The sequence below is a fragment of the Ascaphus truei genome, chromosome 2 (genome assembly GCF_040206685.1).
Source record: "Ascaphus truei isolate aAscTru1 chromosome 2, aAscTru1.hap1, whole genome shotgun sequence".
NCBI lineage: Eukaryota > Metazoa > Chordata > Amphibia > Anura > Ascaphidae > Ascaphus > Ascaphus truei.
Window position 1 is genome coordinate 443,268,773 of NC_134484.1, and position 12,232 is coordinate 443,281,004.

Consider the following 12,232-nt stretch of genomic DNA (forward strand, 5'->3'; position numbering starts at 1 on the left):
GAATAAACAATGTAATCACTATATCTATATATATATATATATATATATATAAAACTGGATATAAATTGTATATAGGTAATTGTAGACTTTTGGTATAAACTATAGGTTATATGGAATAGCTATTGAGTAAATAAAACAATGAATAAGTCCAAAAAAAACATAAAGAATATTGTCCAAATGATAAAAATCCCAAGATGGATGGTGACACTATGCAGGATACTGGCAGCCTTCTGTATGGAACCAACAAAATTCCCAGCAATCTGTACAAAAACGAAAAAAGAAAGCACCTGATCCTAGTGCAATATGTCTAAAATAACATTTAATAATCCCCAAAAAAAAGTCCAATAGTATAAAACTCACAAACAACAAAGAAATAAGAGCGTTTATGAGATAATACTCATGCACCAATGCTGGAACTCTGCTCCTCTGCTCACACGCCTCTTGGTGACATCCAATCAAACCCCTCTGAGCCTACGTCCAGCAGGAACTCAGGGAGCAGCACAGCCGCTGTTAGCGTCCTCCAGGAACAATCCTTGTGTTCATTAGTTCCGGGCAGGGCTGGATATGGCGGGGAGCTCTATAGAGGCAGCTGTCAGCGTCTTAGAGTCCAGTATACCGAGTGGTATGGTATGACGCGCTCTTACTAGCTGCACAAATGGACACAGGACAGGCACTCTAAATTCCAAAAGTGAAATGTTATTCCTCAACTTAAACCCGCCCATGATCCCTCCTGCTCTCCCTGTTTTTTAATGTTGGAGTAGGTCCCGTTGACCCCACTCGGTCTCCACCTTACACATGACATCACCAGGGTTCAAGGATTGAGTTGGCACTACTCCTTTAATACTCGATTTTTCAGGCTCTCGCAGGATCCTTTTATAAATGCACCCCTGAGGAAGGTCCCCCTTGGGACCAGAATGTCAGGATTTGATTACCTGATGGATCAATAAATCCTCATTACCTCTTATGTCGTGCTGGTACTTTGATCACTTTGATCTACCCTTTTATTATTACCCCAATCTTCTGTGCACCACCCACCTCTCTGCTGAGAGTTTCTTACCCAGTGGGTGTGGCCATTTCTTGTCATGCATGTATGTATGTATGTATGTATGTATGTATGTATGTATAACCGCCTCCAGTCTCGAAGATTCCGAAAAATGTGTTGGTGTTTGTTCTCATCTGCCATCCACAGTGCGGCGGCCGAGCTGCCCTCCCTAACACATTATAGGAGGGACACTTCTATATTACCTATGTGACCAGTCTGCAGCATTCCCGGAGGAAAGCTGTGATTCTTTCCATTGAATTTAAGATGTATTTTAATGTAGGCCCAACTTCATAAAGCACAATAACTGAAGTATCTGATTAAAAACATAAATACGGAAAGGATGATTTGAGGCTTTAAAAGAAGTAACCTGCACCATTTATTTTGCATGGCCAGAATTATTTCTGCCGTTTAGGAGCCAGTATTTTCATGATGTCTTTTGATCTGTTGCGCTCGCTCTTTTAAAAGGTTTATGCAAACACATCACTTGATTTCCGTTAGTGAAGTGGGAAAAGTATGTACTTCAGTGTAAAGAAAGAATAATGTGGTTTGAAAGAATTTAAAATTGCAGATCATTTTTTTCAAATCTGCTATTAATTGTATTTCATTCTGATGCCTCCACCTTTTAGGCTACAAGAGTATGTGCCTTCACTTATAATATATAATATCAATATGTAGCAGACAAAAATGTGAATGAAATGGCATCTGATAATCACACATGCTTCATTTAAAGGGGCAATTCTACTTCAGGCCACAATGTTTGCACTTTTTTTTTTTCTTTTTTTGCTTTGTACCCTTCGGGACACATTTTATTTTGAAGTCTTCCCATATATTTTGGTGAAATCTTTGTGAAATCTATTTTTCTATTGACTCTTGTCAGTTTTCCAAGATGTATTCATTGCAAAGACACCAAATTCCATAATAGGCCTATTTCTTCTTTAAATTGAAACAGTATGTATTGTACATGCTATGATATTTTGATGGATGTTAAGCATCCAGTGGCTCCTTCTTTGCCCCCCTTGTGCTTCTCCCACAGCTGAGGATAGTTTGTTTCCCACAGCAATCACCCAGATTTGACTCATTTCCATTAAACTGTAAATCAACTGTTGGAATGGTGGAAAAGGTGCTTTATGTATGTGAACAGAAGCCTGGTTCGCTCTGTGTATGCGCAATAGAAGACATTGAGATAGATAGATAAGATAGATAGATATGGATTCTTTATATTGCGAGTCCATGGTATGTTGGGGAAGTGTTGATAAACAAGTATGTGTTGGTGAAACCCTCTTCTTGCAGCTTGTATGTGAGCAATTCACTAGCTTAACCCCTTCACTGCAGTGCTTTGTCAAATATTATTTCATGGCAGGAGTTGCAGTTTAAAGCAGGGGTGGGCAACTTAAGTCCTCAAGGGCCACCAATAGGTCAGGTTTTTTTCAGGATATCCCTGCTTCAGCACAGCTAGCTAAAGCTGGAATATCCTGAAAACCTGACCTGTTTGTGGCACATGAGGACTGTAGTTGCCCACCCCTGGGTTAAAGTATTCATTTATTTTAACAGTATCAGTGATGTCTTTTCAGAATTGAAGACCTTCCGCCCCCAACTAAAAAACTGTCTGCTGACATGACACCTCATGTAATGTTTACCGGATTTGATCCCACACAAGTCCAGCAATACATCAAGGTAACTGTACCTTTATGTATGCGTGTGTGTATTTGTAATGTGGGAGCTATGCAGAGACTCACAGATACTATTATTGAAGAAAAAACGTTTTCTAAAAGCATCAATGTTTAGGTGTAGATTAAGACGTGTGTGTGTGTGTGTGTGTGTGTGTGTATACATATATATACGCACACTCCCTCCCCATCCTCTCTCTCTCTCCCCTCCCCCATCCTCTCTCTCTCCCCTCCCCCATCCTCTCTCTCCCCTCCCCCATACTCTCTCTCCCCCTCCCCCATCCTCTCTCTCCCCCCTCCCCCATCCTCTCGTTCTCCTTCATCCCCACTCGTCCCGGGCGTGTGGGTGAGTGCATTTGTAAGGGAGCAAGTGGGAGCACTGTATGCTTGGTGATGATGGTTGAATGGCAGGGTTGCAGACCTGCCTAAGACATGTGAATGTGCTCACAAGTGATATTCTTTATTGGTTAAATGCGAACTGTGGAGGTTTTTTGTCGCCTTTTTCACCCACCATAACTTAAAATGTATACATATACTATTTTTATGTAGCTATTTTAGCTTTTCCATGTTCATTAAGATATCGAGGCTTTCTCACTAGCATTCATGTGTCCACTAGTTCATGTGTACAAAGCTTTGGAAAATAAGAACATCTGTGTCATTAATATGTGGTAATAATGTATGCAGTCACCCTTTGAATATCCGTGTTTTAATTAAATTATAAGTGTAACCATGAATATGTCACATGCGTTATGTCTTTCTAACCCGTTCCCAATGTTTTAGATAACCCTGATGAATTTTCTCTCTCCTCCCCCTCCCCTCCTCCCCCACCCCCAGAAACTTTATATTCTTGGCGGAGAAGTAGCCGATTCTGCACAAAAATGCACTCATCTAGTTGCCAACAAAGTGACCAGGACAGTAAAGTTTTTGACTGCGATTTCTGTAGCAAAGCACATCGTGACACCAGAGTGGCTAGATGAGTGTTTCAAATGCCAGAAGTTTGTTGGTAAGTGTTACAGGGCAATTTAATAGAAGTCAACAATATAGAAAGTAATCAATGTAGAGATATAAATTGAAGACGGTTGCTTTAGCCCCCAATTGCCTACATGTCTTCAATCAACTTAAGATTGGTCCCATTTAAATTCATTCACATGGAAATAAGAATATTCAATGTAAACTGTATGATATACAGTATATATACTCTGATTATTCATGTTTAGCTTAAACAGTTGTATAGCCGCATGATGTAGTTGTACTGTATATAATAAATCATGTCCTGCATCAACTTATCGGTAGCCTCATTTTAGAATAATTCAGTTCTTGAAGCCACACAGACTTTCAGACATTTTAGGTCCCATATAAATATATATACATATAAATATATACACATATAAATATATACACCCTCACAGCCACCACCAGTCTAAGTTCTTTCAAAACTAAGGCTGTCTCACATTTTAATCTGGTCTGTAACTGTTACACACGCCTATAATATATATTATCTCTAACTATGCATGCTATGTCTTGTATATAATGTACAGTATACCCTGTTCTCTTAACTCTATGCCCAGGACATACTTGAAAACCAGAGGTAACACTCAAATGTATTACTTCCTGGTAAAACATGTTATAAATAAATATAGATGTAGTGATCTCAATCACTTTATTTTAACATGTCTTTTAAAGGCTACTGGTCTACCTTTAATATTAATTAGTAACCTTTTATATTCTAAAAAATAATAATCTTATTTTCCCCCATTTTGTTTTTGTTTTTTAGAGGAGCAGAACTATATATTGCGAGATGCTGAGGCTGAAGTGCTATTCTGCTTCAGTTTAGAAGAGTCCTTAAAAAGAGCACATGTGTCTCCTCTCTTCAAGGTATGGTTTTAAGCCTTGCACACTACATTATACTGCCAATGCAATACTAATCAATGTAATTGGATTTCAATTTCTTAATATATGTGTACTTCATGTAATGATTGTATTCTGTCTAAGTTCTGATGAGTTTTGCACCTCTGAATTTTGTGACTCAGGAGATTGAGAATGCCTCCTTCCGCCCTCCTTTTATATTGCTAGTTACAATCTGATATTTCTATACCAGTGTACAGTATGAAAGCCCAGGCACGGGCTCCTACTTAATCTTATGCTGCAGAGTGCTTGCTGCAGTGCATTTATTTGGCGTACAAAGGGAATAATACTCCGATGTTGTGCGTAGGTTGAAACACATGCAGACGCTCACAGTTTGATGTCTGGAAGTAAACTCGAGCTATAGTAATGGTTATGTCTGTTCCTTAGACTGACCGCTGATCAGCTCCCACAGAAGAAAGTGATTGATATAAAAAAAAAAAACCACAATGCAAAAAAGGGTCATACAAGATTACACAGAACAGTAAAGCAGCAATATATGTGAAATCTTATGGGGTTTTTAAATAAATCAATTCTATAGTATTAGATAATAGTGACCGTTTTTTTTTTTTTTTTTAATTCAACTCTTAATGCCATTTTAACGAGTTTTAAAGAATCCTTTGATGTCTATAGCAGGTTTTAGCCCACCTCCCCAGCAGTGCAAATTCTTTGCAACACTTTCATGTTTGTGATAGTTTAATGCCAATATTCCCAGCAGTTGGAGGTGTAAACTGTAACAATAGATAATGTTACCTTAATAATATCCAGATATACTGTAGCTGCTGAGTTACACTGACTGAAGAATTGATTGAAACTGAAAGGCGGCCATTATGTTAGACACACAATCAGGATTTTGACAGCAGCACCAAACGATTGCCATCTTAGGTAAGGATATAGAATTATACATTGTCAAATGCTTTACATATACAAATGAGAAAAGGTGGAAAGTAGTATTGCTGCTTTAATATACAGATGAAGCAGACAAATGGAGTCACGAGTTGCAATCATGCAGACAAATTGCTACATCAGTACAGGGAACAATATTGTCAGGATGTTCATGCCCAAAATCTTTGTATGGTTCATAAGTTGTAACCGCTTTCAATAAATCTAACCAAAGTCCACAATGGCCAGTTGGATTGGTTCAACTTTCTTTCTTACTACATGGTATTCTACAAATACAAATGGTTAAAAAGTTTGTTTGCACATATAGTATAAATGCCCATGCAAAAAATATACTTGCACTGCACTCACGTTGTTGAGTAATTTTATGATAAACTTGATTTTCATTGGTGTGGGAAATCTTCGTGGCGGGATCCCCTTTGGAACGTCACAATTGGAGACATTCAGGAGAAGAAAAAAAGATAATTGCACCTTTTACGTAAAGATTTTTTAATATACATAAGACCAAAAGCCGCGTAATATTTCAGGGCAAAAAAAATATATACCGCCTCTACCTTAAGAAGGATTAATTTTTGTACCCTGAAATGTTGTGCATCGTTTGGTCTCGTGTACTGTATATCAAATAAATGGTCTGAGAACCTTTTTCATAAGTGCCATATAAATGCCCTCCCAAATTATATTATAAATATAAAATATAATACATTACCAAAACCGTGGTCCAGTGTAAATAAAGAAACAGCGCATTGTAAAGAATGAATACAAAAATATGTATTAAGCAAAAATAACAATCAATCAACATTTTGGTCCCCCCAAAGGTTGGTTGTTTCTCATTTTTGTTCAATATACTTTTTTGTATTCATACTTTGCAACGTGCTGTTTCTTTATTTACACTGGACCACCGTTTGGGTATGTATGGTATTGTATGTATGGTATTGTATTTATATAGTGCCATTAATGTACATAGCGCTTCACAAGTGACATAATATAAATAAAAAATAATAGAAACAGATTATGGGAAGAAGGGCTTCAGACATAAAAGTAACATTTAGGAAAAGGAGTCCCTGCTCCAAAGAGCTTACAATCAAATTGGGTAATGTACTAGATTTTCTTATTATGAAGCGCGCACTTGCCCACATATGCTGTATAGTCTATTGGTGTGCCTACGGGTTTCTGTATCTATAAATATAAAATACAATTGAAGGAGAATAACACCACAGCGAGCATTGGTAAACATATAGAATTAAGGCCCACCCTGCACCCACTTCCTCTGAGATTCCCTGAATATGGGTGAAGAGGGAATTCCGTTATCCTTGGGGTCAGCGTAGCGTCCCAAGTGAAAGTATGTATAAGTTATATGTTGAAGGAGATTGATTAGTGCAGGAGTGGCCAACTCCAGATATCAAGGGCCACCGTCGGGTTTTAAGGATATCCCTGCTGACAGAGCCACTGATTGAGCCACCTGTGCTGAAGCAGGGATATCCCTAATACCTGGCCTGTTGGTGGACCTTGAGGACTAAAGTTGGCGACCCTTGCACTAGTGAAAAGGTTTGTTTTAGATTATGAAAGCAACAATGCGATTAAAATAACTGATTCATATTTTAACATATTGTGATGGTTTATGCTGTGATAATCTGTCTCCGTTCTTTGTAACTTGAATTTTTTTGCTTTTATGTCACCAGATATTTTATTTTTTATTATTTCACTGGCATTAGGGGTTAACATGGCGAACTATACCTAGTGTATGGTTATAGTGTATAGGTTTTTATTAAAATCATCGCCAGCCACAGAATTTTAAGTGGTTTGCCTTACTAAAGACTAGTGTTAAAGAACAACATTAAAAGCCAAACATTTGACTTTTCTATAGCAAGCAAGAAAGATTGCAGCTTTAAATTGAGATTTTACCTATTAAATAAATAAATAAAATGTGTAGATGATATTTATTCTCTTCTTTAGGGGAAATATTTCTACGTCACTCCTGGAATCTGCCCCAGTCTCTCAACAATGAAATCTATTGTGGAATGTGCAGGCGGAAAAATATTAACTAAGCAGCCTTCTTTTCGCAAAATCATGGAACATAAGCAAAACAAAGTATGTATACAAATCATAGTTGACCTGAACTGTGATTTTGTTTTGTGTACGTTCGGCTTTCATGTAGCCTCGTACGACAATTCCAGGGCCAGCCTTGTTTTTCATATTAAAAACCTTGCTGGAATCCTATGCTGTAACCAGTAACAATGGATGGATATTAATCGTGAGTGACTGCTGTTTTAAAAGCGTGCAAGTACATCTACCGGAAATTTCATTTAAACATCTATCACCCACATGGTTTCAAATGTAAGAATTGTTTTTTAATGTAACATGTCACAATCTTTTTCTTTCTTTTTTACCCAAATTTCTCAGACTATTCCCTTCTTATTTTATGATTTTTGAGGACAATTTAAAGAACAGTATTCATTATTGTTAACAAGATTGTTTATTGTCAAAAAAAAAGGGGGGGGGTGCAAATATTGCAATCCGGAAGAATAAAATTCTTTGTTTTTGTGTTTGTTTTTTTTATAGAGTTTAGCAGAGATTATCTTGATATCCTGTGAAAATGATCTTCATTTGTGCCGAGAATTGTTTGCCGGTAGCATAGGTAAGGATATGCTTTTGTGGTTGAGTTGTCCAATTTGTATTAGCTTCACTGTATAAATATCTATTTTCTTTTTTTTTTTTTCTTCTTTTTTTTATAGATGTCCATAATGCAGAATTTGTTCTGACCGGAGTTCTTACCCAAACATTGGATTATGAATCATATCCTTTGTGTAAAAATAGTTGAAAATTATTTGTGTATATACAAAGCAACTGAATTCAGATCCATTCAAAATCCTGATCTGAAACGTATTGTGAATAAAATAATGCCAGTTCAGTATGGACTAAATGTTGTCAGTGGTACATTTACTGCTACATTGACTTGGGGTTGGATAGGGGAAATACCAACTATTCGATATATATTTTTTTTACTTGGGCCTAAAGTAAAATACTATAAGCAATATGTTATTTATTCTGTGACTATTTGGCTAAATCCAAGTGTAATTGATGCTATAAATTGTTTTTAGATCTTTGGAGAATTAACTACTGGTATCGTAATTCACTATTAAGTCTTCAGAAGGATAAATATTTTTACCACTGTGCAAGTGGTGAAGTGAGAAAACGAGCAGGTGTAGTAGAATTCCATCCTTGCACAGGAAGCTGAAGAGGGGTAACTGCATTCAGAGCCGCCGACAGCTTTTCCTTGGCCCAGGACTAGTTTTCATCCCCCTCTATCCCCCCGCCCCCTCCCTTTCACAAACCCTCCCCCTATATTTCTCTCTCCCCCATGTCTCTCGCTCACTTCCCCCCCCCCTCACTCACTCTTCCCCCTCCCAACTTTCTCACGCCCCCCTCTTCACTCACACACACGCAATTTCCCTCCGCCACACGCAATTCCCCCGCCCCCACGCGCAATTTCCCCCTCCCATGCGCAATTTCCCCCCACCACCACCACAAGCAATTTCCCCCCACCACCACCACGAGCAATTTACCACCACCACCACCACGAGCAATTTCCCCCCCACCACCACCACGAGCAATTTACCCCCACCACCACCACGAGCAATTTACCCCCACCACCACCACCACAAGCAATTTCCCCCCACCACCACCACCACGATCAATTTCCCCCCCCCCCACCACCACCACAAGCAATTTCCCCCCACCACCACCACGAGCAATTTACCACCACCACCACCACGAGCAATTTCCCCCCCACCACCACCACGAGCAATTTACCCCCACCACCACCACGAGCAATTTACCCCCACCACCACCACCACAAGCAATTTCCCCCCACCACCACCACCACGATCAATTTCCCCCCCCCCCACCACCACCACAAGCAATTTCCCCCCACCTCGAGCAATTTACCCCCACCACCACCACGAGCAATTTACCTCCACCACCACCACAAGCAATTTCCCCCCACCACCACCACCACGAGCAATTTCCCCCCCCCCCCACCACCACCACAAGCAATTTCCCCCCACCACGAGCAATTTACCCCCACCACCACCACGAGCAATTTACCTCCACCACCACCACAAGCAATTTCCCCCCCACCACCACCACCACGAGCAATTTCCCCCCCCACCACCACCACCACAAGCAATTTCCCCCCACCACCACGAGCAATTTCCCCCCCACCACCACCACCACAAGCAATTTCCCCCCACCACCACCACCACCACCACCACAAGCAATTTCCCCCCCCCCCACCACCACCACCACCACGAGCAATTTCCCCCCACCACCACCACGAGCAATTTCCCCCCACCACCACCACGAGCAATTTCCCCCCACCACCACGCGCAATTTCCCCCCACCACCACCACGAGCAATTTCCCCCCACCACCACCACGAGCAATTTCCCCCCACCACCACCACGAGCAATTTCCCCCCACCACCACCACGAGCAATTTCCCCCCACCACCACCACGAGCAATTTCCCCCCACCACCACCACGAGCAATTTCCCCCCACCACCACCACCACGCGCAATTTACCCCCACCACCACGCGCAATTTACCCCCACCACCACGCGCAATTTACCCCCACCACCACGCGCAATTTACCCCCACCACCACGCGCAATTTACCCCCACCACCACGCGCAATTTACCGCCACCACGCGCAATTTACCCCCCCCACCACGCGCAATTTACCCCCCCCCCACCACGCGCAATTTACCCCCACCACCACGCGCGATTTACCCCCACCACCACGCGCGATTTACCCCCACCAATACGCGCAATTTTTTTCCCTCCCACGCACTTCCACCCCTCCCACGCAATTTCTCCCCCCCTCCCACGCAATTTCTCCCCCCCTCCCACGCAATTTCTCCCCCCACACACAATTCTACACTTCTACACCACCATGCACAATTCCCCCACCATGCACAATTCCCCCACCATGTACACTTCCCCCACCATGCACAATTTGCCCCCCTCCCCCCCAAGCACAATTTTTCCACCCTTCAAGCACAATTTCCCCCCCAGTCCCACACGCACAATTTCCCACCCCTCCCCCACACACGCACAATTTCTCTCTCCCCCTTCCTCCTCCCACACGGACATATCCACACACCCTCTTAATACACAATCTGCAGCAGCTAGGGAGAGCTCGGGCCTGGCAGCAGTCAGAGGCCCTGCAGCTGGACACAGAAGTTGGGCCCGACCGCTGTCCGGGCCCAACTTCCAGTGCTGGCTGACCCATGACACTTGTCCCAGCTCTCTCTTCACACGTCGACGGCCCGAACTGCATTTGTAGAACCCAGAGAGAAATTGTACAGAGATAATGGCAAGGGTTTTGGTCTTCACTTCAACCCATAATATTTTAATACAAAAGTGTTGTAATTATACAATATCTGCCATGTGTTTTAGGAAGGTTTCAATGTGCTTGGGCTATTCTGCACGTCATAATCTACGTTTCTAGCTTCCTTAACAAGCCCACATATAAATTTACCTGATGGGTTATAAAAGACACTACATGCTTTCCAACCTTTTGGAGCACATTGCGTGGTCAATCAACGTCAAGATAAATACAAAATACTGTTCTTGCTAATCTTGGATCCGCAGCAGTAAGCGGGGAAGTAGAAAATATGTGCATCTTTGGATGTGTGCTTTGTTAAAAGGAAACATAAATTATGTTCTGTATTATAGTATGGTATGGTTTTAAGAGCCCTCATGAGGTTGAATGATTTTGTTTTCTGTTTTTTTTTTTTTATGTAAAATAATGAAAATACTTTAACAAAATATTTTTTTGTGTAAAAAAGGGCTGTTTGTTAAATTATGAAAGTAGTAAAATAAACATTTTGCATTAATTATTTTGTATTTCCAATTTCAAAGTTCTTTTTTTATATTGATATATTCCAACGTTTAAAATAAACGTACTTTGGATGCATGTGTTTTGGTTTTATCTTCATCTTTATTTTTTATTTTTTTGCTTTAAAAAAATGAGTACATTTGTTTTTGGGCAAATTAATGTATAGGATGGTGCTAAAAAAAATGGAAGGATTTGATACCCATCTTTAATTTAGAACCTATATGCTTTAAATAATCCTCATTTATATACTTGTTTGTTCAAAGGCATCCTCACCATTCACTACAATGGTAAATGGATGACTCTTCTACAACTTGCATTCATTTCCTGCCCAATAAGTTTATTTACTAAAATCACCTTTCATCTAAATTGCACAGTAATTTTTAACACACTATCTATAGCGCTCGTTTGCTCGTTCATTTAGTTAAATACATTTTCATCAGATTTACTCAGTTGTTGCCATGCCACATATCAAATACATACACGTGGTCTATTTTACATTTAGATTACTATCCCGTGTCTTAAAGAGATCTGATGTTGTGCCACTGCTCCTCATCTCGATCAATCATAAATTGGAGCAACAACACAGTTTGCATTGTACACATTATTTCTATAGTTCTGTATTTAGTATTGCTATAAAATCCATATACTAGTTAAGTCAAGTTAATGTATTAATTTAGTCCCATCATATACAATGAAAGTATTAAACACCAGTTAACATACTCCGTGCAGGGCCGGTGCAAGGGTACACAGTAGCCCCTCTTTTACGCACCCTGCCTCTTTTCTCACCTCTCATCCCCCCTCCTCCTCTCACCCCCCTCCATACCT

At 40.5% G+C, this 12,232-nt stretch overlaps 1 protein-coding gene across 3 annotated transcripts in view; it reads left to right on the plus strand.

Annotated features, from left to right (window-relative positions):
- The window catches only part of PAXIP1 (PAX interacting protein 1), a 46,188-nt gene extending 34,703 nt beyond the window's left edge, over positions 1 to 11,485 (plus strand). For 2 of the 3 annotated variants that reach the window (XM_075587869.1, XM_075587870.1), the window contains exons 15-21: positions 2,614 to 2,716; positions 3,544 to 3,712; positions 4,484 to 4,584; positions 7,465 to 7,599; positions 8,071 to 8,146; positions 8,244 to 8,303; positions 11,035 to 11,485. In XM_075587869.1, the coding sequence (XP_075443984.1) occupies positions 2,614 to 2,716; positions 3,544 to 3,712; positions 4,484 to 4,584; positions 7,465 to 7,599; positions 8,071 to 8,146; positions 8,244 to 8,303; positions 11,035 to 11,051 (661 nt within the window). In that variant the 3' untranslated portion in view covers positions 11,052 to 11,485. Of the gene's footprint in view, positions 1 to 2,613; positions 2,717 to 3,543; positions 3,713 to 4,483; positions 4,585 to 5,379; positions 5,497 to 7,464; positions 7,600 to 8,070; positions 8,147 to 8,243; positions 8,304 to 11,034 lie in introns of those variants that run through there. The other variant, XR_012799337.1, reaches the window with a different exon arrangement.
- The last annotated feature ends 747 nt before the right edge of the window (positions 11,486 to 12,232 follow it).